The 27,145-nt window shown below is 40.3% G+C and overlaps 1 protein-coding gene across 1 annotated transcript; it reads right to left on the bottom strand.

Annotated features, from left to right (window-relative positions):
- Nucleotides 1-632: 632 nt before the first annotated feature.
- arhgap45b (Rho GTPase activating protein 45b) lies at nt 633-24,902 on the bottom strand. The gene is made up of 24 exons (XM_084722867.1): nt 24,538-24,902; nt 21,755-22,001; nt 20,475-20,657; nt 17,933-18,076; nt 16,776-16,860; nt 14,773-14,845; nt 14,122-14,197; nt 13,504-13,635; nt 13,060-13,121; nt 11,816-11,926; nt 11,625-11,705; nt 11,372-11,539; nt 11,091-11,228; nt 10,757-10,953; nt 9,762-9,883; nt 9,404-9,490; nt 9,134-9,235; nt 8,420-8,583; nt 6,764-6,952; nt 6,514-6,651; nt 4,914-5,185; nt 4,579-4,816; nt 2,606-2,711; nt 633-1,310 (listed from the first exon to the last, which is right to left on the bottom strand). Exons 1-24 carry the CDS (start codon nt 24,817-24,819, stop codon nt 859-861), a joined length of 3,849 nt encoding a protein of 1,282 aa, XP_084578993.1. The 5' UTR covers nt 24,820-24,902; the 3' UTR covers nt 633-858.
- Between the last annotated feature and the right edge of the window lie 2,243 nt (nt 24,903-27,145).

Raw genomic sequence — 27,145 nt, forward strand, 5'->3', positions numbered from 1 at the left:
CTTGGCTCACATAATATCACCATCTGTGTACATAAAAAAACAGTTTTAGCTTAAAAACACAATTCTATCTATATGATGCTGTAATGATTTTAAGTGCCTACCTTCTTTTTCCTCTTGAAAGCCATGTTGCTGTTGCTGCTGCGGCAGACTGAAAGCTTTTTGAACTGGCCTGGTTATTGTTCAACCCACACACCGTAGTAAACTGTACACTCCCCACAACCAGGAAAGCAAATACGTGACGTCACTATGAATTGTTCTCATCAGTGGTTAACTTCACTCATCTAGGTCTTTTGTTCCTTCCCACTTTAAGTCAGCACTTCCCCATTTGTCCTCTCCTTGACCGGTAAAACAACACAGATGATAGGATGGAATAACAAGACTTTTAATGACTTTAAAATAAAATGTTTATTAAAATAGACCATAGAACATCCATAACAAGATAATGCAGCCAACATTTATAAGAAACGTAAGTTTATTTTTAAAATCTTAGTGCTGAAATAAAACCAGCAGCACTTTAAAGGAAATTTGCTTGGAAGATATTTTAGCACATTGCACACACTGATGTGACTGTCCACCCACTTTTCCTTAAGCTTTTAAGAGCAACAAGTAAAACTTTAAAATTCACAGAAAACTGGCACAAAAATACACTTTTAATCATTTGAAATAAAGTAATTTCATCAAACAGCAGTAAGCAAGTAGAGGATAGATTAATACAGCTGCAAGGATTAAAAAATTACATTTTGATCTTGATGTACACACCAGTACCCACTTGGGATTTATTGGATTTTAATATGTAAAACCCAGATTCATGTCACTCAGCTTAAACAGAGTCAACATACAGTGATTTTGATAATAGTATCAGACAAACTCAGGCTCGCTGTCCCTGTTTCTGGTCAGGGGTAACTTCTTTCCACACAGACGCGCCAGTGGCAGCCTCGACAGGGTTAAGACGGGGGAGCAGGGATAGTTGTTGTTGGACTGGTTGACGTTGAGCTCTGCCAGCGAAGCGCTCAGCTCCTGCTCTGCCCCCGCCTCATCATCTGGAGGCCCGCTGTCTGGCAACGCGGGGGGCTCTGCTCCCTCTAGGTTGTCGTGGTCCTGATCCGCCTCTTGTTCAGGGTCGGTGTGGGTTGCAGACTGGCTGGACAGGTCCAGACTGTCCCTGTAGCTCATCTGGTCCTCGTCCATGCTTATCTCGCTCTCCTGCTTCACCAGTCTGAGGGAGTGTGCCATCCTCTGGCTGCTCTCGTCCGGCTCTGAGTCAGAGTCAGGGAGCTGCTCGCTAGATCCAAGAGACCCTAAAGAGCTTTCTATTTGGAGATAAAGATTGAAGTGGTTACAAAAGTGTGCAAAAACTCACTGCAGCTAAACTTTTGACTTGACATTGTTTAATGCCAAATTTTGACTATAATTAGGAGTGATAAATGTCTACTGCCTACTTCAAACACCATGAGCAGAAGGGGAGCTACCAGAAAACGGTACATTTACAATGATATATTTATCATTTAAAACAAGGTTGTGTAATAAAATTTTAACACAGTTCCCTCTTTGATTAAATGTCATGAGTCAACTTCTTTTGATAAGTGGTGGGAGAAGTATTCAGATCCTTTATTTAAGTAGAAGTACCAGTAGAGCAATATAAAAAAAAAAAACTCCATTACAAGTGAAAGTCTTGCATGAGAAAACTTACTTAAGTAAAAGTACATAACAATTAGCCAGTCCCTCCAGAAAGTTGCGATCGCACCAATTAAGGCAAATTCAACCAGTCTCTCTGAATTCTGCACGATCTTGCAATTGTTGTTCAACCACTGCATCTTCTCTGCAAATCTGACCAATCATCGTAGCTTCGTACGAGTTCCACCAATCATAGCAGTCCCCCACACAAAACATCCTGTACATGTCAGTGAACCGACTGAGTGTTTTATCATTTACTTTTTTTTAATTAAATTTTGTCATTGACACTGAAAATAACAGTTAAACATGGTTACTGATAATTATCAGTGGTCTGTGCACTTTTTATGACTTATAATTCTGTGCTTTTTTTGCCTTTCTGTTTAGGTTACTTAGAACACACAGACTGCAGTTTTATTCTCCTGGGAACAAGTTGCTTTTCATTTGAAATTAATTGTACAGTTTTATTTTGTAAATTTTACTCTCTCTCATAATTTCATTGCAGCTATGCTTCACTTTTTTTTTTCTTTTTCCTCTAATCTTGGATTTTTTTTTTTTCTGAGCCATTTAAACATATATTGAAATAAAAATCAGTATTTGGTTGAACTGTCAGCAACTCAGACATCTGAAGTATGACCCCGACCACAATGCTTTTTGTAAGACATCAGAAGCCAAAAGGTTTGAAACCACTGGTCCTTCATAATGTCTTGTATTTTAAAGGCTCATTCTACCTCTAGCCTCTGAAATGCAGTGGGGTGGAATTATAAAGTAATATACAATGGAAATACTCATGGAAAGCACCTCAAAAGTGTACTTAAGTACAGTACTTGATTAAATGTTACTCTCCACTAATGCTTTTGATTCACACTCATTAGGGGGAAGTTCATCTACAGTTAGAACAGAATGAGGAAAACTCAGCATTATAAAAACGTACCACATCCTTCCTCCAGCTTGTCAGACTCTGGTTTATTCTGCTCCTCTCTGCCTCCATCCTCCTCTCCATCAGCGGGGCTCTCCGCCTTCTCATTTGCAATATTACTCTGAACCAGGAGGGGGAGAGAATGAAGAGATTATTATCAAGAAAACCTACATGACAGTGTTGTTTTTCACCTGTTATCACAGATGGCACGTCAGATATGTAACTTAGAGGGGAGAGCTGTATTCAAATGAATCTGCAGGACAAAACTCTGGACGAGGAAATGGATGTGCCGACATTTTGCCGCTTCCGTTTTTCACCTCAAGAGTTGCATCAGCTTTTGTTCATGCTCATAAATTATTGGGAGTTTCTCACTAAGACAATTTTTGTTCCTTTGAGTAAAAGAGGCTGCTGTTTCTCTGTGCTGAACTGACATTTTCCAAATGTGGACCTGATGGTCTTAGAAACCCTTCTCTCCTTTGGCTCCTAGTAAATTTCAGAACCTATTTAACTTTCAAGGCTCACTTTGGACTGGCACCTTAATACATGTCAGATATTCTGACACCATATGTGCCTGCTCATAATAACATGAGGTCCTGAGCTAAGGATCTGCCCGTCATTCCACAATCTATGCTGAGGACCGAGGGGGACTGGGCCTCTTCTGTTGGCATCTTTGGAACAGCTCCTATTAGGAGATCAAACTGTTTAGCTCCTTATCCTCTTTTAAATTTCCCTTAAACACATATTTTTATAGAAGACTGCAACTCACCATCACATTTTATCTATTTATGTATTACATTAAAGTTGAATTTTTCTGTACATGTGTGAACAAATAAATTTCAAATTGCACTTTTACAGGGTTTTTGGTATGAATTTATTTAAGTCACCTCTTAAAGCCGTCGTTGATACAGATGTATTCTCTTATTATATTTTAATTTTCATCATTGTATTTTTTTTTTACTTTACTCAAGCTACCTTTACTCATGCTGTATAACCTTTACACTGTATTTAAATTATTTTTAATCACTGTTTGTCTACCATTTTATTATGTCTTTTAAAGTTTACTATTAATGGAAGTTCTCTTAAACCTCTAATAAAAAATCACTTTATCACTTAAAGGCATAATATGCAAATTTTTTCTAAAAAAGAAGAAAAAAATATATATATATACATGCATATATATATACACATACACATATATATGTGTGTACAGACTCATGAACATTATCCCTACTGATTCTAACTTGAAAGAAAATCAATTAACTAGCAAATCAATTAACTAGCAAACCCAAACAAGACTTTTTAGCACTGGTTATAAATATGTTTATGTCACTAGACTAAGAGTCATAGCAATGTTAGCAGTTCTAATGTAACGCTGGCAGGTACATTGTTTAACATATTCACAGAGTACAGCTAAGGCTGATGATATCATCAGTATTTTGTGATACATTACATAATAGACCTTTTTCACAGCAGCCAGTTTGACATAAAACAGTAGGGTAATTATAGGATAATTACAACAATATCAATTGTTCTGTTCCATTCAGGTTGAATGTAGTGCTGCCAGAGGGTGCTGCTATTGTGCACGTTGGCTCACTGGAAAGACTCTGCTACACTATGTGGAATGGGACCTTAATGAGTGTCATTTTAACATGTGTGTTTATCTTACTATCTCATATCAATATGACTGCTGTGAAGGTCTAATTTCAGGCATTCGGCTCATAAACTAGACACCTAAAAATGCGCATAAGAAATAAGCACATGTTTAGCAGCAATGTCATTAATCTACAGGACCACTGCTCATTCATTTGTTGCCTGCAAATGTCATAAAAGGACTCAGCAGTGTATTTCAGTGTCTAGTACGATACAGTTCATACAGATACTACTTGTAGTATATGATGTTATGACCTAATGTCAAAATAAGTGATACTATCTGATATAAATACATACGATGAGATGAAAATCCACTGACCCTGCACAGGGAGTCCTACCTGCTGAGTGGAGGTGGAAGCAGAGCGACCGTTTTTGTTGGACTGACTGGTTTTGGACTGGAAGATGGTTGAATAGAAGACTATGAGGGCCTCCACGATGCGTGCCTGGTGGGGGTAATCAACCAGAGAGGACAGGGATATCGTGGCCCCGGTCGGACGGGGTCGCATCAGCGAGGGACCAAACACAATCCCCAAGTTACTGGGACTCATCTTGTTGTCTTCCTCCAGCTCTGCAATCCTGGCAGGAGTTAGTAGAAAGAAGAAGAGTAAATGATAAAATTACACAGAGCCTGGTCTCTTATTTTCCTGCTGTTTAGTTTTGTTATATAACTAACCTCCGGAGGTGACGAATAATGTATCGCAGCGTAGCAATGTTAGCCTTGGGCAGCTCCTTCAGAAGATCCTTCAGTTTATCCACTAGGACCAGGACCTCTGGGTCAGTATCAGGGCCCAGGTCCACCAGCTCTGGCCCCTTGACCACCGCTGGGTTATTGCTGCTGGACTCGGCTTCCTCTCCCTCTGGTGTTTCTGCTTCACTTTGCAAACTCTCTTTGGCCGAACCCATCAGACTGTTGTACAGGCGGAACGGCATGATGGGCTCCGGCAGCTGGAAGTGACGGATGCAGGAAGAGGTGTTAGAAGGGCTGAATTCAGCACGGACACAGATAGAGGAGTAAATAAATATAGAACATTTTTTTCCATTCGAGCAATTATATTGAAGCAAACAATTGAAAGGGGATCAGCAGAGCTGGAGATGAAACAATATGAAAATTTCACATCTAGACTATACTGACAAAATTGTCACAGTTATCATTATTATTGTGGTTTTGTTAAAATGTGCTGAAAATGTTCAATAAGTACTGATACGCACTGAAATCATTTCACCAAGTTTTACATTAAAAACCTCACTGATTTAAAGTTGCGTCATGTCTTTTGTGATATCAGTGTTTCCACTGATGCTAAACAAACACGCTGCTGCTGCGCCTGCGTCTGGAAGACAGCAGTTAACTTTGCTTGATGCTGAACAGTACTTACTGTGAGTTTTTCAAAGCTTGGTAATTAAACATGGTATTACAGTAATTACAATTTTAAATGGTAATTTTGTCTGGAATTTTATTGCAGTTAATTGTGCCACCAGTTGTGTCATCCCTAATCAGGGGCAAGTAGTCCAGGCAACCACCAGTGAGAAGTCTTTGTTCAGGTTAAAAAGAAACACTTTTTACAAAACAAATCTCAAGTTTTGGCTTTTTTCAAAAGCATCTGTGAACTGAGCTGTCAGACTCATTTACTGACAGTTTGTCTAGTTTGTAAGGAGCCCTCAAAGTTCTTGAAGACTAGATTTTTATTTTTTTTCCCCCAAGATAATTTATCATCTTTGTTTTTAATTAATTAGATTTTTCATTACCTTGATTGATTTGTTCATTTGTATTTGCATATATTGCATCAATGCCCCTTTTAATTTTCTAATTAAATACAAATGACTAAATCACTTGATAAAAACTATAATAACTATATGCTACATAATAAATAGAGGATTTTAATTATTATATCAGAATGAAATACCAACAAATACACTAACATACCAATAAGTATCGATTTTAATGCAATGATATTTTGACAGTGCTTTATTATCATAAAATACACACTAAAAAATACAGATACATATAGAGAATGAATGCCATAGGAGCCATCCTGGGAAAAAAATGTTGTATGGGACACTGCTGGGAAGTAGCAGGGTCCCGATTCCAGGTTAATAATTTATATTGGATTGGATCAGTGCACAGACTCACATACTTGCAGATACTTGACACCACATTTTAAGCAGTATCTGAGACATGTACTGATACCGGTATTGGAACAAATTTAGTTCCAGGGGCCACAAATCACTTAAAGACACTGTGTTTTACTCTTGGATGTGCTGGCTTGTATGTGTACCTGTCTGAGGTAAAGCTTGAGGACGTTGCTGATGTCATGTGGTGAACACTGGGACAGCTCTACCAACTCCTTGCCGTTCTCAAAGGCCTGACACAGCTTCTCCACACGAGTCTTCACGCCGTTCACCCTGTAGATGCCCTGTGAGGAGGAAGCAGGTGAGCAGTTTAACATACTTTTGTGTGCCTGAGGAACACAACATCCAACATCCAACACTCACTTTGACACTCTCAGAATAAATGCACGTTCTTACCTTCATCTTGAGTGCTCGTCTCTCTATCTCTGAGATACACTTGGTGATGATGAAGGGGATGCCGTCACTGGCACAGCTGGCTACCTGAGAGAACTCCCTGCCAAACAGCTGCAGACGGCCCTGCAGCTTCTTGTGTCCACACTGGATGGCCAGAGTCTCCAGACAGCGCTTGTGACACGCCAAGAAACACTGTGAAGACAGAGACGAAGGTGTTGACCTCATGAAGCCTGGTCTAATCATCAATGAGACGCTTTGATAACAAGCTGCTGCAGAGGGTGGGCGCGAACAGGAGTTTGCAGATGCTCTGATGTTAACTTTTATTTTCACTGAAGTTCAACTTAAAACCCTTTTTAACTTTTTTCGCCTTCTGGATGAGGCCTGCCAGAAAAAATGCTGCATTAAACTGTCACACGTGGTTGGTTTTGTCATTGGCTGTCATGAGACTATTATGAATATTTTCTTTGAGCTCAACTACAGAGGTACAATATGGACTAAAACTGACCTTATAACATTTAATGACATCTTGATGACAAAATGTACCACTGCAGTTGTGGTCCAGGAAACTAAACATCGTTTTAAAGGAGAAGTGTGTGATTTCCAGTGGCATCTTTATGTTCAAACCTTAGATTGCAACTAAGAGGATTTACCCTAACACCGCCCCTCTCTCACCAAGAGGACAAAATGGCGAGCGAAAGCTATCTCACAACAAACTACAATTATGTGTGTAGGATGAATTACCTGTCCAGCAGAAAACAGGCAACCTCGGCATCACTGTGAAAACGTTTGTCCTCCATCAGCGATTTCCATCGTGTAAACGCTATGCCGATGTTGATTCGTGTTTTTTCCATTTCCTGTCATGCTTGCGTTTACTTTCTTCGCGTCTCCGCTTCTTGGATGACGGGGATTCAGTGTCCGCTGTTTTTTGTTCTGGTACAGTGTATGTATGATCCTCCATTTGTCAAAACTGTGCCAGTCAAGGTTCACAACGCTAAATGGTCTGCCAGCAATCATCCGCGTCTATCCTCCCTGTCTACTTCCGTGTTTACGATGCGGCATCTACGTAAGGTCGCCATGGGCTTCCAAAGACTCACTGTTAGTGCAGTTTGTCCGCTCTGCGCTGACGTAGACGGTGCAGAATGATGATCTCCATAAGTCGACCCAACAGTATGTAACTATAAATGTCTATTTCTAAAGTAACGGGAACATATAGATTATGAGTTTATGTTGATTGATAATAATAAATAACATACTTATATATAATATATCTCATTTATGTACATAAATTCCTGTAATTATTACACACTGGTCCTTTAAAGGTCTCATGACAGCCAATGTCAAAACTAATGAAACTGTTCAGCTTGAAATATGTAGTTAAAGTTTGATCATTATGCCTGCTATGGCGTGTTTATGACAGGTTATGTTGTTTTTTGTAATGTAAAGTTGTCATAAAAAAGTCATCTAACAACTTTAACTTTGCATTAAAAATGACAGAAATGACTGAATATTCATAGACTTCATGTTCAAGACAGGTGTCATGTCACTGTTGTGAACACTTCAAATCAAATGTTACTGATGCTGCACATTCTCCATGAAGGACTTCTCAGGATGTGTCTCTCTCCGCAGGCTGGATGTTTGGAGACATGATGAAGGACTCACCTCCTCACACTCAGCCCCCTGGAAGTAGACGTAACTGTCACACTCGCGGCACTTCGCAGGAGTCCGTAGCTTCCGCAGTCGGTGGGTCTGGGCCGCTTTGGACAGGCCGATGTTACGGAAAGGTCTGGTGGACACCACCACGTCAGGGTCCATGCCGTTGATATCTGAAGACAAAGACATCACACACACTGCAGAAAACTACAAACTACAAGGTTTTGGAACAACATGCTGCCATCCAGACAATGTCTTTTTCAGAGACGTCCCTGCTTATTTCAGCAAGACGATGCCAAGACACATTCTGCACGTTACAACAGAGAGGCTTTGTAGTTTAAGAGTCTGGGTACTAGACTGTCTTTTCTGCAGTCCAGACCTGTCCGTTCCCAAATGCAAATTGGGTGTTGTTATCACGGTGGCAAACATGCTCCTGTCCAAACTTTTTTGGAGTGTGTTGCAGGCATCAAATTCAGCATGAGTGTATAATTACAACAAACAATAAAGATGAACAGTTTGAACACAAACATCTCTGAATATAGGTTGATAAAGATTTACAAATCATTGCATTCTGTTTTTATTTACGTTTAACACTGCGTCTCAACTTAGAATTAGGTTTGTAATACGAGAATAAATATGTACAAATAAGACATTTTTGGCTGTCTGGCTGTGTTATTGTTTAGTCACATCAACAGAGTCACATCAATAGTCTCTAAATCTTACTTTGAGTTTCGAAGGAGGCCACATTCCCGTCCTTCTCATCTGCATCCTCATTGGACGACATTGTTCCAGTGGATGACGTCCGAGCAATTTTAGCGATGTCACCTAGGATTAATATCCAGTTTCAGTGTGATCTCTCACATATAAGGACACTCAGATACACACACACACACACACACACATATAAACAATGAATTTCTCCCTCATTGTTTATAAATGAGATATTCTGCTGTATGTTTCTATGAGTCCGGTTTAACAACACTAAATTCTTACTTGTGCTGGTAGTGGGAGACTCAAGGCCTCCTTCTCCTCCAACACTGTCATCGCTCACTGTTGAACCCCAGGACTTGTGGCCCTGTCCTGAAGATTAACAAGAATATATAAGTAGTCAGAATTAGAAGAACTGGTTTATGTAGACAATTGGTTCTATTTAGCCAACTGTCATTTTGGTTACCTAAAAACCATCAAAACCATTAAATCACTTTAACAGTGTGTGTGTCGTCCTGTAGCTGCTGTTAACTGTTGAAATATGCACTGGAATGAAGTACAAGCAAAAAAAGCAAGCAGTAGTTTTGTACAGATAATTATCATTGAGACATCCAGCCTAACATCTGCAGCAGACGGCACTTACTCTTGCGCTGAGTCTCTGCCTCTCTGTTGTCTCCAGCTGCTGTGTCCACACTGATGGCAGGACTGTCTGTGTGGCTCGCCGGCTCCGTGTTGAAACTGTCATTTCTTGGTCTGTGGCCGTGGCTGCAAGAATGTAGAATTATAAGGCAATTAATAATCTTTTTTAAAATATGATATTGTTTAAAAGGAACAGCTCAACATCGCTGTGTTTTTCTTACCAAGAGTGAGATGAGAAGATTGATCACTCTTCTGACACAGTAAATATAAAGCTACGGCAAGCAGCTGGTTAGCTTAGCACAAATGAAGGAAACAGGGATAAGAACTAGCCGGGCTCTGTCTGAAGGAATCTGACTGACATATTGGCTGATCGATATTATTAGCCTATCACAGATATATCTGTATCGGCATATATGTTGTCTGACATTTTTTACAGAACATGATGCAGATTTTTTATTTGCCAGCTTTTATGGGCAACATTTAATAAACATTTGATCCCTTTTCTGAATTCAAGTTTAATATATACATGTATTTTTCTCTATTTGTAGCTATTTATATTTAAAAATTTGTTTTAAAAAATATTAAATCATTAAATTAAAAATACACTCATAGTATAATTTTGGAAAATAAAGTTTATTGTTAAACTTTAAAAATCCCACATTGCATATCTTTGTTCAATTATTTAATAAGCACATCTGAGGAAAACTGTGTTAATGTATATAACCTATATTCATTATGTTATATTCTGTATAAAGAATAAGTGTAAAAATAGCAGGTTGTTGTTTTATGGGGGTTATGTGTTTGTTTGACAGAGCTAAGCTAGCTGTTTCCCTGTTTCCAGTCTTCGTGCTAAGCTAACTAGCTGCTGGCTATTCATATTTAGCGCAGAGCATGGCATCAATTTTCTCATGTAACCCTCTGCAAGTGCATTCTGCAAAGTTTGAAACGTTTTCTTAAAGATTTCAGCTGAAAATAATCGGCTCTAATCGAAGCTCTTACTGTGATGATGAACTGGAGGGACAGTAGTTCTCAAACGTGTAGTGAACAGTCGGCTGCTCTGGCAGCTGCAGGTCTCGCACGTGGGCAGCGTACTGCTGGCCGGGGTCATACAGTTTACTGCTCTCACACAAAGTCTGGTAGTGGACCGGCAAGACTACCGTCTGCATGTGCATGAGCTGGTAGTACGAGATGGTCGCCTGGTGGAGGAAGACGCACAACACTGATCAGGAAACAGCTTTGGTTTGCCACCTTCTAAGCGTTACTAAAAAAACTAACTGGAGCACATGGTGAGTTGAGAACAGGCATAATAAGTTTTTTTTGTGTTTGTTCTGACCGAGCGGAGAGTCTGGTCGCTCTGTTTGATGACGTCCTGCAGTTGTCTGAGCACTGTGACCTTTGTGTGCTCTAGCTCCTGCTGCTGAGTGATGGAGTCTGCTATACATGTCCGATACGTGGCCTCCGCCTCGTCTGCCTGCACACAAACATACAAAGTTTTTTCAAGTTTAAATTTAGTTCCTGTTTCCTTAATCTGATATATGAAGTGTCAGTCACTGAAAAGTCAGTGAAACAGCTTTAAAATAACAGATCCAGCAATAAAAACACGTTGATGTGAACCTTGTTGCGAGCCTCATCCTCCAATCGTTTCTTCTTCTCCAAAGACTTTGCTGTAGATCCTCCTCCTTCTTCCTCAGCTCGGCTGGCTGCTGTTTTGGCCTTGTCGTATTCCTCGCAGCGGACCATGAAGACTTGCTTGGCTTTCCGCAGGTTCACCTCACACTCCATCTAAGCGAAGATAAATTGTTACTTGCAGATAAATAAAGCTGTCTACCGTTTTGTGTCCATGCATACAGAAAATAGGAGATCGCACCAGTTTTCTTTTCGCTCGAATCCAGTTTTCCTTGATTTCCTTCCGTCTCTTTTCATGCTCCTGTTTACGCTGCGTCAGAGGCTGCACACACACACACACAGATCAACACAATGTGTACAGCAGAATGAGTCTCTCTCACAAGTTGATTCAAGAATTACCATCATGTTGCACCAAACCTCAGTGAAGTTTACCTGGATGAAAGTCTGGGTGTGCAGGGTGGTGCTGGCCTGCTGCAGCCCCACGCTCTGCTCCTGGTCCTGCTCCAGAGCCAGAGAGTAGATGGAGTAGAGGGGCATGTGGGGCTGGAGGAGCGAACGCAAACACAGAAACAGAAGATTTGTTATCCAACAAAAACAGACATATTGCTTAAAAGTTTCTTAGTTTTTAAAAGGGGCAGTGAGTAAAATATGACCAAAAGTAACTCCAAACAAATAGGGGCACCATATCGTCAAAGTAAGTCTTTGGCTGTAGCTATCCTACTAACCGCCATTAGGTCTGTTTGTTCTGCTCCTAGTGGCCCCTTGCTGAATTGAGTCTGACCCATAGACATATAAACATAGACGGCACATTGACCACTGTGGCTTGTTGCTGTGTTACGTCAACGTCTGCACCATTTTCCCCAAGGTCAAGACAAAAACATGTGAACCAAGGAGCTGCGTTTTTTTTTTCCCCTGATTCCCACTGATTTCAGTGAGTGGTGTTATATTCAAGGGATTATGATCTATGTGGAGTAAGAAGAAAAACAAACTTCTCACTCCATGTAGCTCATAAACCTTTGACAATAACTTCACTCCTTGAAATCAGCTGAGAAAAACCACACCTCCTACCACCTATTCTATGGTCTGACCTACAGCGTGGAGCACTCTAAGAATATTTCCTTTCTTGACATTTAGTGATATATATATATATTATTTGGTTTATCTGTTAAGCTCAAAAACAGCTAAGTGAGCTTGTGAAAATAGAAAACTCACTGCTCTCATATATATATATATGTCCCAGCTGAAACAGGATGAGCTGAGGTTAGCTAACCTCAGTAGATATCTCCACAACTCTACCTCAAAACTGTTACTTCACATTCTGTTGTTCATGTGAAAATGACGCCTTTTTTCTGAACGGTCTGAAAGAAAATTCTGGCCACATCTTACACACTGAACCTTTACCATCAGGGTTCTTACATCTTTTCCAAGGTCAAGCACTTTTCAGCATTTTAAAGGTGCGCTTTCCGGTTTTTCCAGCCCCCACAGTGCTGGTACGTTACATATTTACATGAATACTAGAGCTGCTCCAATCCAATTACAGTACCTGAACCAAACCTTGAAAACACTATATTAAATTCAATCATTTTCAAGGATTTCCAGCACCCATGAGAACCCTGAACATTCAACATCACAGACAAGCAGGAGAGATATTCAGAGAGGAAATAAATGAGGGTTACATGTGTTATGCTGTGTTTGGAGGACTGGTATAATCTCTGCAGGCCTTTGGAGAACTCGGTCTCTGTTAAATAGAAGAAAAGAGACAATTAGTAGTGTGATGGGATGGAAAATGTGTTACCAGATTTTTCTACAGTGGCTCATTTAAAAGACTATTGAGTATTCTAATCACTGATTAATCAATATTTATTCACAATTATTTTGCTTACAAAAATTTGATTAATCCTCTCTTTCTTCCCTTAAACCTAACTGTTCGGGGCAGATGGGAAAAAGGGAGTTTTTCCCATCCGCCACCGTCACTAAGTACTGACATAATAATATAAAGAGTGCGGTCTAAACCTGCTCTGTGTGAAAAGTGTCTGATGACGTGTCTGTCTGACAACTGCTGTTATGATTTGGCAATACAAAAATGAAAACTGTCTGACAACCGCCGGTCTCCCTCTCACCCAGTGAAGTTCTCTTTTCCACGTAGGTCATCAGATCCTTCATGTATTTGGAAATGGTTTTGGCGTAGAGCAGAGCGGAGTCCACCCCTCCCTCACTGCGCTGGAGGATCACATCCACTTCCTCAACTCTGCCTACACATCAACACACAAACACAGGTCACTGCACAGGAACAAACACTGTCGTGTTGCTACGACGACAGAAATGTCCTCGCTGATTACGGTTTGTCAACATTTGTTGCCGAGGTGCGAAGATTCAGAGCTCAAGTGATAATCCTCTAGCATCCTGTGTTTTTTTTTCAGTGAAAACTATTTATTTATCACTGCTGTCAATAATAATCATTTTCAATACTTGTCTGTAACCTGTTTCTTTAAAAAACTGAGTTTCTGCAGCTGCGATTAGTTGTTCAACACAGCAGCTGTCACTCTTACTTTCGAATGTAAATGGATGACAGACAGTACACATGAAAATATCACAAAAAAGCTGGGTTTTTTTCTCGCAAGACAAAATGAGTGAATGGAAGGACAGGAAGGGCAGGAGTATCACAAACGGCAGCCCTGAGGGACTGAAACAAGTCAACAGAAGCTGGAGTGTGAGAGGAGGAGCGGCCGATCGCTTACCCATGTCCTGCAGGTCGCTCCTGAACGCTCCCCCGTCTGCTCCCTGGCCGGTCATACTGTACAAGTTCTCCATCGACTACACAGCACAAAGATGATTCATTACGGATACACACAGATCAACACTCGTCATCAACTGAGGGATTTTTTTCTTCATTACGTGGAAAGCTGAGAGGGAAACTTCATCTGCAGTGATCATAGATTTTTACAAAGTTACAGAGTGCCTATGACAGATAAACCTCCTGTTTTTTAAAAGCAAAGGCTATTTACACCCACATGGCAGAGATAAAAATATTTTTGTTGCCTAAACCTTACCAAACTGTGGCTGAAAATAATACTTAAAAAAAAAAGTAAGGTAACTAAGTCTAAAAATGAAAAGGCAACAGTGGTTCTAGTTTCACACAGGATTCAAACTCCAGTTTTCCAGGTCAGAACAAATGAGAGTCCTTTGATTTTATTTATTGATTATATTTAGTCCATTCATCCACCACAACCTTCTACCTAAAAACACTCTATTGCTCTTTATAGCTTAACTATGAGGCTGGGTGTAAATAGCCGTTTAGCTGTCATGTGACTATTCTCACCAGGGTGCAAATAGACTTAAGAGTTTTAAACTGGAAAACTGTGATCGCTCTGTGATAACTGCTGACTCACCCTGCTCTTCTCAGTGGGCAGCAGGGAGAGCAATGTGCTGCTGTCCACCTCCCCCATCAGCAGTTCAGACACACTGAGGAGAAACGCAGCAAAGACACCTTTACATGTGGAAATGTCAAAGGAGTAAAAATATATTGTATGATAAAGAGAATGTGGCAGGAATAATCATCTGTCTGTAAAAAAGATCCTTTACTTTAAGATACTGCAAGAAACTTTCATAATTTGTTGATTCTGGATTAACGCAGCAGCGTTTCCAACGTAATAACCACAAAATATAACGTCAAAAATAAATTTAATCAAATAAAAATCTCCTGCTTCTTGCTGACGGTCTTTTTTGCTTTTGCTTGAGATTGTTTAATAACCAGTTAAACCGCAGTATTAATGTTTATGTTTGCATTTTACTGCTGCACATGTTTAAGATTGAGCTGATTTATATACCATTGAGCAGATTAATCTATTGTGGTAGTAATACTATAATAATTATATAAGATTATATATTATATAAGATCATATGTTTGTAGTGTCACCGTCCTGTGAGAACCATGTATCTCTAAAGAGTTAACTTTCAATGGTGTTGGATCAGCTGGAAAATGCATCATCACAAAGCAAACAGGGCTGTTTTTTCTAACAGGGTCTTTAAATCATTAATCGTCTTTGCATTTTCCTTAACCAATAGTTGAAAATGCAAACAACAGATTAATCGATCAATCATTAATAATTAAGATACTTTTCTAGACTATTGATTAATGTATTTTTAATCAGTTTAATTGTTAATGGTCAATCATTACCCAGTTACTAAAGGTGTCAGACAAATGTAGTGGAGTAAATAATACAGTATTTGTCTCTGAGTGAAGTGTAGTGAAGTATACAGTTGCATAAAATGGATATACTCAAGTAAAGTACAAGTACTTGAGGTTTGTACTCAAGTACAGTACTTTGCTACACATAGGGACATTTTTTTCAAAATGCATTCAAAGAGGAAGGAGCTTGGCAGGTACACATGTAGCAGAGGCAGGAAGTGACAAAATCAGTTAAACCTGAGTTACTTTTGTCTACTGGGTTCGATCTGGTTTTCTAATCTTTCTACTGTAAAGTAATTATTTTTCAATATGTCCCTCATCCTTCTCCTTTTGACTCATTTTGATCCATTGTGTTCCCTTGTTTAGCATCTTCATCTTGGTGTTTTTCTCTTCATGAGTCAAACAGAGGAAGAGCGGAGGAGAGAATGAGGAAACAGACTCGACAGGCAGATCTCAACTGTCTCTGCCAGCTCACTTCCTCCTACGGCTCTGTGACAGATGTCTAAACCCTAAAGCACAGGCAGGCATGTGATAAACTGCTGGTGCAACATACTTCAGTTACACATAAAACTGACAAATGCTTCTACACAAGCTTCGCTTTTAATTTTCAAGACATTCCTTTTAAAGCTTGACAGATCAAACCTCGGGTAGAAAACATCAATTGTGGGAAAATGATGATTTCAGAGTGACGATTAACGTCTAATAATTTGTTTGGTCTCACTTGCTCTGTCTAAAATCAAAATCAAATTTTGCACTTGTCTAAAATCAAAGAGAACGTTCTCGTGATTCATCTTCGCCCCGATTTGTAACAATCTGTTCATTTAACAGCAGGCAGGTAGTCAACAGCATTTTCAAGTTTTGGTTTTGTTACACAGTAGAAGAAGAAAAACCACTTCCTGTTTTCAGCTCTGCCTCATGCAAATGTGTCACCATCGCTGCACTTCTCTCTCCAATTCCCAACAACACACTTCTTCATACGCATTAACACACACTCACTTACAGACAAAAGAATCAGGTAGTGTGTGTAAGAGGTAACAACTACTTACACGCAATTATAGATACACTGGTACTTATATCCTTATCTTTCTAACGTAGTTTTGATCCAAACACCATTAGTAATCACCACTGGGTTATTTTAGGATTAAAAGATTGTAAATTTAATTTAATAATCAGAAATATTATGAAGGTGGAGGAGATACTCACTTGCTGCTAAAAGCGACTGCGATGGTTTCAATCGCCTTCTCAAAGTCCATTTTATCGGCCTCGTTACAAGCCTCATAGTGGAAACCTGAAAAATCACAACGATGCACAAGTTCAGGTGTCAGCTGTGCTTTGGATTACGCTGCTGACCAAAGAAATATACACACCTGTACACCGGTTACATCAAACTGTACGTGCAGTATCATCAAAGGAAGATTTTTTTTTTCGATTTGTAACATTTATTTCTGAAAAACCTACAAATATACACATGACATAGACAAACGGTCGGTTGGTAGTCCAGTCTAGGAAAGAGTCATATTTTCTTAATTATTTCAATCACTGCTCAGAATGTTCCTCATTCTGTAGCTCAACAGGGTTTGTGGCGGTCGTCTGCATTACCAACATGTCTGGAAAAGACCTACTGATCACTGTACAGTAAATCTGCACATTTCCAATACAGTGCAATAAGTCTTTTGGCTGTCATACAACCCAAAGATTTATAATCATTTATGATGTTTAGGCCAAGAGCCTTGAGGTGTGCAGTTAAACAGGCACGGTAGAGGATCCCTGGTGACGATACGGTTCAGGAAGACCCTGGGAGAAAGGGTCACATTGGTCCAATCCCAATGTCCCCCCCAAAAAAACCAATCTGGGGTGCCCCTATAGCTCAGTCGGTAGGGCGTGCGCACCATGTATTGAGGCTGTTAGTCCTCTGCAGCGGCCGCCGGTTCGAATCCCGCCTGCGGCTCATTTGCTGCGTGTCATCCCCTCTATCTTCACCCCCCTTTCCTGTCATACCTTCAGCTTTCCCTATCAATAAAGGCAAAAAGCCCGAAAAATATCTTTAAAAAAAAAAAAAAAAACCAATCTGACAGTGCGGCAGCTCTTCGCCCTCACAGACTTACCAGGAACGCACCTCAAAGTCTGTGAGTCTGTGAGGGTGGACATCGGGATTGGGCCCAAATCCCAAAGTGCTTTAATTATTGGACATGATCAACACATCAGAGTCTAACAAGCCCATTTTATACCTTCCTCCTGGGTTAAAAAATATTCCCCGTGTACCATTTTATAGTCAGTTAACTTGCGATCAATATTTCCAAAGTAATTTCTAGAAAAAAAGCCTTCTCTTTACATTTATTTTCTCTGCACAACTCACTGACCTTTGACCTTGGATATGAGCTTGCCGGCGGCAGTGAGGATCTCCACGGTGTTGAGCAGAGGGTAGGTGTTTATGACCTGACGTAGCACCCGCAGGACCTCACCCAAACACTCGTGAGCCATGGGCCGCTGATTCTCCTTCTTACCTAAAAGAGGAGGAAAGAAGGAGGAAGGTGTTGACGGACAAGGAGAAGAAGGGAGAACAGGCGATGAAAGACCACATCACTGGTTCCAGATGTTTTATCTCCATAAACTATGAGGCATTTACACTTTAAGTGGCTGCCAACTTAAACTGTAAGATAATGGAGTAAAGTTGCTCCTTTGCGGCAACTTTAAGCATTCAAGTTAAACTGAATGTCCCTCTCCATAAGTGAGCTTTCAACATGCTGCTGTGAAATTTTCACATCTATTTTTTAAAAGAATAGTTACATTTTGGGGAATACACATTTCTTGTTCTTGTCAGGCAACCAGCAGAGACTCCAGGACAAGTCTCGATTTGTGCACATTAAACAAACAAGTTATATGTTAATTAGTGAGCTTTAAAGGTGGTGGTTTGCAGATTTTGCAATCTTTGGACAGCCAAGCTAGCTATTTCCAGTCTTTATGCTGAGCTAAGTGGCTTCAGGCACTAGCCTCACATGAGCGGTATCCATCTACTCATCTAACTCACTGCAAGACAGCAACTATTCCCATTCCTATTCCCATTCCAAGCGCAGACAGGATGGTAATAATGTGTGATAATGAGCGTCAGACAGGTTGGGTGGAGGTTCACACTGTCAGCTCATCTGCTTTGAGGTCACTGATGACACATCAGCAACCGGCATCCTCATTTCCTGCTAACATTCACACACACATGCACACACACGGACTGGTTTTGTGCACTTTTTTCTGTTGCAACCTCTGCGTATCATTCTTCAGCTCGCTCGGTGAGGAGGGCAGCCGGTCCTCCGTCCTCCCACCGTCTGAAAATGTGTGTCAGAGTTTTGGAGCGGCAGCAGACAATATGAACAGAGTGACCTGAACATTGTCCCAGAGAGGATGTGGTCTTTGCTATTGTTTTGCAAGATTAGAAACCAGTTATGGTGCTGCGCTACATCTGCTTTCTGTGGCTCGTGAAAACAAATCACCTCGATGTCACAAAACCGTTTCATGTTAAAGGGATAGTTCGAACTATTTGAAGTGGGGTTGTATGAAGTGTATTACCTGCAGTGGGTGACAGTTGCTACACCTCTAGTTTGGAGAAACAGAGAGAAGCACCAGTACAATAGCTAAGCAATGAAGTGCTGTGGACAGGGTCAGCAACAAAAGGTATTTTACAATCATCATCATTTTAAGTGTATGTCATATTTAGAATATTTTCACCACCTTACTTTACCATGAGACAAGAGTAAAGTGTGTGCCGATCTGCAACTACTGTAAGTAACGCACTGACTATGGAAAGTACCTCATACAACCCTGCATCGATTTAATCCAAAATATCCCTTTAAGTGGTGCATTCGAGTGCAGTAGGGAGGAGATGCGGCTAAAGCTCTGATTGTGCTGCTGATTAAGAAGAGAAGGCGTCCCGTCACTGCGCCTATCAGAGGAGGAAGTGTGGACGAGGCCCTTCTGTCAGAGGCTATCCATCATGGCTTCCTGTTTAGAAAGCCCGCTCTGGGTGGAGAACATGAAGGAACAGAGCCAGATTATGGCAGACAGAAATACATGCAAACAAAGCTCTGAACCACAAAACTCTGCTCTGAAGAAAGCCATAAATTATTTCTAAGAACACCTGCTCGCTTCAGCTCTAACTTTTGGTTTGCTTAACAGGTGGAATCAATTCTGAAGCGGTAGTCTTTACTCCATGAGGAACCTACAGGTGTTCTGCCATTTTAAGCCTTGCTGCAGTGCACAGGAGGTGTGTGTGTGTGTGTGTGTGTGAGGCTGCAGTAAACAAGAAGCCGGCTTCCTGCTGGGGACAAGAGTGCGGTCGACTCTGTGGGTGCAGCGGAAACACAGCCCTTCATTTGGAGAGAGGACGCTCAGAGCCACTTCTTAGCTTGCTTGTGCTGGCTGGCTCCGCCCTTTTCCCCCTTCGACGCACACGTGTCTGTGAACAGGACTGATGAAAGACTGACGAAAAACCTTTTGTGGATGCGTCAAGTCTCTTCATCCAAGTCAAAATGGAGAGGAATGTGCAACACAAAGGGGAAGAGGAGAAACCGAATAGTATTGTTTGTGTGCAAACTAGCGTTTACACATGTACACAAACCAAAGAAATGACAATGACATACTGTCATACAAGCCAGAAGATCAAAAATCATAACTGGCTACACACACAGAGAAACATTTTGTCTGCCCTGTCGTGAAAACAAGCATTTTTCGTATATTTAGTTGAGAGAGCAGCACAGAAGAAGAGCCACTCCCAGAGGTTCAAACCCAAATCGAGACACAACGTATGTCCTCGAACACGTTTCACATAATCTGTAATGCACCAGCTCACAACACAGATAGAAGAACTCAGTGGAAGTTTGCAGACGAAGCTTTATCTGTCACGCCGCTTACCTTCAGCCAGCACCACATCCTTCAGCTTCTCCACAGCCTCCGCGAAGCGCGCCACGTCCCTCAGCAGGGCTGGGATGTCTTCAACCTCAATGGCCGTGCTCTCTGGACTGTCAGACGGAGTGGTCGGGGTCAAAGCCCCTTTCCCCTGGCCTTTAGTGAACACCCACGACTGGAGCGGGAATCCTGAAGAGTCACAGAGAACAAAGTCATTTATCAAGTAAAAATTATAGACGTATGCTTCAGTTTCTGGTGCAAAGTTACATGAGAACCTCAACACGACCTCTCATATCTGTCAGTTAAATACGGTATGAGGCTACGGCCTTAGCTTATCTTATCTCTTAGCTTATCTCTAATCAATGAGCCTTACAGGTGTGAGTGGGTGGGTGAGTGGATTTGTTACCTCTGGACAGAGATCGGCTGTTTTCCCTCTGTTCTCTATGCTAAGCTAACCGGCTGAAGCATCATATGTAACAGGTGTACGATTTACACAGATTACGGAAAAAAAAAAAAATCTTTTAATTACGATTCAACAGCTATAATATTAAATCCAAATAATTGCTTGGGATTCTCCCTGTAGCTGAAAAACAATTAAAAGGAAATGGCTTAAGCCAGAAACCCAAATTACAGAGAACTGATTTGATATAATTTATTCATTTTTTAATAATGTAAAGAATCAGATTCTTCATGAGACTTTAGGAAAATAAACAAGACAAATTTGGGAGAAGTGGGAAATTTATATCTCTCCCAAATGTCTTGTCAAATTTCTTTTGTTTAAATGTTTAATGTAATCTAAATAAGTAGTTATTATATGTCCCATTATCTCAAATGGAAAAAAACATGATCTATTTTGTGTTCTATTTAAAGTTCTCAACTTAAGATGACGGCAAATCGCTGTGATTATGTGCTGCCAGTTAATGGCGAAGAAAAGGAAAAAGAATAATCAACAACGGCAGAAAAAAGCCAGAAGACTGCCACCTTTCCACAGCTCATTCTTAAATCGTTCCAAGGCTTCGAAACCCATCTTTACAGTATCAAACTTTTCATTTGTACTAAAGTGAATTTAAAAAGATAATGATAATTGTTCTGGATTCAAGGTAAATTTGGGGTAGGTGGACGGTGTTTTTAATATTTTATGCAGTGCTAGATTTCTCCAGATTTTGCTTTCTGTTTCTCTCTCAGCTCAGGTGTGGTCACAGCAGACAGGAATACGGCTACATTTGAGCGTGTTGCATCAACTCAGCAAGACGTGAACAGTGAGTGACGGATGTTTCGAAGCAGACCTGCAGCACTGGCATGTCTGCTTAGCGCAGTCGGCCTCTTCAGGGTGGACACAGGAGACGGGCAGCCCACCCCTTGCATGGCCGCTAGCTTGCCGTGCTGGGTGCTGGGGGTGCCCGGGCAGGACAGGGAGGGGTCCTGGAGCCCGGCAGGCGTCGAGGCGAGCGTTGAAGAGGAAGAAGAAGAGGGCGAGGAAGAGAGGGTGATGTCGCCCGCATCTTTCCGAGGCTGCTCCTGGAGGATGGACAGCTGCGAGACGGACAGACAGAGGACAGGAGGAGAGAAAAAGTCAAGATGATCACATGATTCTTTCCAGCTCGACCTGAACAGCATGAGGGTGCTGGTGTGACTCCCCTCTGCCTTTGTGGCCTTAAACACAGCAGTGCTGTTGTTGGTAAACACACATGTAAAGACTTTCACAAGATCCTGTGTTGCGTTGTGCAACACTTCCTGACTCCAAGCTGTTGATGGGTGTGGCAAAGCGAGCACGGTTTAAAACACAGAAATGTCATTTACTGTTTGGAATAAGAACAGTGATATTTACAGAGGTGGAAACAACCTTCTCATCTGCCGACAAAACAGACATAAGAAGTGTTTAACCTGGTTAGTGCATCTCATCTTGCAGTTGTGCACCGTAAAAAATGAAAAGTTGAGAAAACTTAAAGTAAAGCACCAAACTGAAAAGCCTTTTTGAGTTTACTTAACTAAGGGCTGATTTGTTTGCTCAACTCAAGAAGTTCACGCAAAGTGCTGTCTTACGTTTGTCCAACTTAAAATTATTGTTCAGATGTTGTCATGTAATTAAGTTCACTTAAAGTGCTATTTGAAGTTTGTCACATTATTATTCAGGTCTACTCATGTACTTAAATTATTACAGTGACAAACTGGAAAATTTGTGTCCTTATAGAGTGAGACTTTGAAATACAAAGTATGAAAGAATTAAAAGCTTGGGATATTATTTTGAGACATAGAACAGCTACACACCAGTTCATCAGATGTAATCATTCAGGTTGATCTAAATCCTAATGACATGTTTGACAAACTTATGAAAGCACTTTGAGTGAATCTCTTAACCTACATTGATACAACAAATTAGCCTGAGTTGAGTAAACTCAACTTTTACTTATTTAAAATGCACTATATGTAAAGTCTGTTGCTAGGAGTTTCTCTCACATGATACGTGGGATCATGGGAGTTGTGATCTTCATTGTTAAACAACCACCATAGCTGATGAAGATTTATTTGACAGGACACAGGCAAAACTCATGTTCATGGACGAGGTAAGGTATTTAGGTTTTATTCATGTTACATTCAGTCGTGTTCGGCCAATAGCTAGCAACAGTTAGCAGGAAATGCCCCGTTACCATGAATAAATTAAAGGTTTCTCTGTAGTTGAACATTGACGGAAACATTTGGGAAAATCCAAGTACACCACTCACCAAATCAGGTCTAGCAATGTTGGACATTTTAATGTGTGAAATGTTTAGGACGGCCCCCTAATAGCTGAATAACCTGTTAGTCTGTGAGGAGAGTTTTAATTTATCTATTAGTCACCTCAGTTTCCGTTGAGGAACTGTGCCTCCCCGGCCCAAGGGATTACAACACAGGGGACGAGAGGTGTGGAGCGGCTGAGGAGCGAGTTTGGAGCAAGTTAACTTGAAAACTTTAAAATGAACTTATCATCCGTTGTGTTGATTAGTCCACGGGTTATTTGCTTTTGTGAAGCTGGAAGTTATTTATTCCAGTGTTTTGAACAACGAGACATGTGCGAAGTTATACTGTGTTGAAATAAATTTACTAAATGTTCAGACTCCCTGCTGGTTGTTTCATTCAGAATCATTGCTTTTGCTGTTAGCACTGAGCAGACACCTCACTTCATCCCCAGAAAATATATATACTCAGATGATTAAATTAATATAATAAACAAGCGACAACTTGTGAACTATTGGCTTTAACTACAGACTACTAGTCAAGAAGGAAAATCTTCAGCTGGGAGTAGCTTTAAACTTAAGATAGCACTTTGAGTGAACTTCTTAACCTAAGCTGACACAACAAAGCAGCCCTTAGTTAAGTAAACCCCAAAAGGCTTTGTAGCTGGTTGGTTTACTTTTGTTTGTAAAAGTTTTCTCAGCTTTTCTTTTTTATTTTATACAGCGAAGTGGATCTAGACTACAGTTTTTCGGGCCTGAAAACCACCCGCTACAAAAATATTTTACAAAAAAACAGAAGCCATTTACACATAATATGACATGCACACACTTCAACATACCTGCTTAAGCCATACGTTGTGCTTGTTGGGCAATATGTCCAATCTGTCCTTGCCTTTGGACTCTGCTTTCTTAACTCTCTGACTCGTAGAGTAAGGGTTGTAGCTACTTTTGCCACCACGTTTCAGCATACTCTTTCCCCCTACAGCTCCGTCCCCATTCTAACTGAGCACAAGTCAACTGTTGAAACTGAGCCTTCACACACACAAGCTGCAGGCCTGTCACTGCGTCAGTGGTAAACCCTCCACTGAAGAGCCATATGAGTCAGTGAGCAGTCAGTTACACATCTTCAGCATTAGTTTCGCCCACCAGTCACAAGGCATCCAAACAAAACCAAACTTAACTCAACTTGTATCTGGTCTTAGAAGTCTCCACACTCACACACATGCTCACACACTTGTCTGGAGCCCCGTCTTCTGTCTGTCCCCTCCAGCTGAAGGTCATCTGACACTCACACACACACACACACACTCTCACAACGGCAGAGTGTCAGAAACCAGAAGTGATGCTCTACTCACAGACTGGGCGCTGCTCTGCGGCCCGGGGCTTCCTGCTCGACTCTTCTTCGAGATGGATGGAGTCTTGATCAGTTCCCGTTTCTTCCTGAACATCTTTAACGTGCCTTTGCCGTCCATCCCGACTTCTTTGAGTTTCACGTACAGCCCCCCCACCCACCCCCCGACTCGCCACTTGGGTGCTGTGCCGCCTGTGCTCAGCGGGAGCTCGGTGGTGCCATCCAAGCCGAGCCTGAGCCACGGTAACTGTCTGTCTGTCTTCCTCCTCCTCCCGCTGTCGCACATCGAGCCGCGCAGGCTCACTGACAGAGAGACAGGCAGCTCACCGCAAACTGTCTGTGCGCTCCGGGCATCCGCTCTGCGCGCTGCGCGTAAACCCAACTGTTTCCTCAGGGGGAGGAGGAGGGACACAAACACGACTTATTCATAAAGTTTAGGGGAAGATGAATTAAATTACACCAAAGAAACTGTACTGCAACGTGCACTTTCTCACACATCCAAACGAACTTGAAAATGATGAATTGCGTCCTGACGCACAGAAACAAACCGTGGCCTCGTTCAAATTCACAGTTATCAGCTCATCCTGACACACGTGTGTTTCCAACATGTGACCCCAAGCTTTTCATGTAACCTTCCGCCTCGACATGTTGCTGCTGCACACATGAAATTAAAATCTTCATCATGATAAAACAAGATTTCTCCTTCGTAATGACCTCTTACATCAAACGTTTAATTAAAATTTGAATTTTTGCAGGTCTACTTTCTGTAATTCAAACACTGAAACTATAGAATACATTTTTTCTCTTCTATATTAAATAGGGCCTTTTGGGATGCTTGTCAAGATTGCATCTTACATTTATCAAAATATTCAAATTCTAAAATTCTAACGAATATATAAAGTATATATAAAGTATATATATAACAAGACAGTTTCACAGTTTCAGAAATTTCACACAAAAATGTCGTTTCTTAAAAACGACTCCTTTTGTACTGTATGTACCTTAATTCCTGATTGACCACTTGTGTTTTTTGTTTTTTTTTAGTTTTTTAAATTATTTTTATTTATTGTTATTTTTGAACTGTATTATCTTGAATGTGACATGTGCCTTTTTGATTGTACTATAACAATATTAAATAAATAAATAAATCATGGCATGAAGCCCAAAACTTTGAAACCGGGTTATACTGATTTTAGAAGCCACTTGATCAGAAGACATTAAACCTTGCACATAACTCTCATGTATATTTTTATATGCTTTCTAGGCATTAAAGATGTGAATCTTATGAGCATCTGAATATCTAATTGTACAGTCGCTGTCAAAATACCACTGAATTCATAGCATTTAATAAGTGACTGTGAAAAACATCCCTTGTAAAATGTCAAAAAACTGTTTTAAAAAAATATTAAGATTAAAAGATTAAAAAAAATATATATTAAATTGGCTGAATTAAGACACCAAAATGGCAAAACAGTCAAGGAAAGAAAAGTTCAGATGAGTGACACATGAATTTAATTTATATTAATACATTAATATTAATTTATATAATTTAATTAATATTATGGATATTTCAAGAGAGGTATAGAATTCAGAGTTATTATAGTTTGGATTTTTTTTCATTAGTTTTTACTAATTTTCATTCAGTTTAGTTTCAGTTCATTTCAAGCATTGCTTGGATTATTTCAGTTTAGTTTTTTTAAATTATAATAGTGGACATCATTTGTCAGGGTCAGTTGTAACAATACAAACACAACACTGTGTACAGACAGGTGACCAACAGTCATGTAGACATCCCAGCCTCAATAAAAAATATGCACTGATGCCTCCTCGTGATTGTTGTGTTGACAGACATTTTCTGTATATTTTTTATTTGAGTTTTCTTTTGTTAGTACACAGCATTGTGTCATTTTTTAATGTCATTGAACTAAAATGTTTTTTTCACACCTAGTTTTAGTTAGTCTCTAAGTTTAGCTTTAGTCAGTTAATATAACCTTGACTGAAATCACATCAATTTATATAAGTAAAACATTTAAATGCTATACATTCAGTGGTGTTAAAATTTCAACATTATGGGTCTGGTCTTCATCACTTGAGAGGACTAAATAAAAAGGATAAAATCAATTTCAATTTTATTTAAACTTGAAATGACTTTGAAATGTTGAGTGTTGCTTGAAACTGGAGTTCATACATTTGTCTCCTCTGCCAGCTCTGACCACCAGAGGGGGACTCCACAAAGAAGTCTGATGAGATGAAAACAGCAGCGGGTTGTGGGGACATATCTACAATCCCCTTTTCCCATGTGAGTTTGTCATCTTTGATTACACACAGATGAATTTCAAGATATGCATCATGTGAGCAAAAACATCAGCTGATATTCATTTGAGGTTTTAACATGGGACTCCTGTACACAAGGCCTGAACATCAGGTTAAAATGCAGATGCCACATGACATTTCATCAAATAAACAACAAAATAACTGTGACAGTAAGAACCTGATAACTTTGTGCCCCATGGGGGTCTGTCCAGTTTGCCCAGTTTTCACATCAATAGCTAATATCCGTGATTATCAGTAATCAATGTATTTATGTCTGTGAATTCTGGTAAAAAATATTC

Source organism: Lutjanus erythropterus, chromosome 7 (genome assembly GCF_056507025.1).
Source record: "Lutjanus erythropterus isolate fLutEry1 chromosome 7, fLutEry1.hap2, whole genome shotgun sequence".
Lineage (NCBI taxonomy): Eukaryota > Metazoa > Chordata > Actinopteri > Lutjaniformes > Lutjanidae > Lutjanus > Lutjanus erythropterus.

Bases quoted from the DNA above. Each gene is read 5' to 3' on its own strand.
- arhgap45b (XM_084722867.1), bottom strand. From the start codon at position 24,819: ATGTGCGACAGCGGGAGGAGGAGGAAGACAGACAGACAGTTACCGTGG. The intron at 22,002-24,537 runs GTGAGTAGAGCA...TCCGTCTCGCAG, and splicing joins CGCAGAGCAGCGCCCAGTCT to CTGTCCATCCTCCAGGAGCA. The intron at 6,953-8,419 runs GTGAGTCCTTCA...CTGTCTTCACAG, and splicing joins AGGGGGCTGAGTGTGAGGAG to TGTTTCTTGGCGTGTCACAA.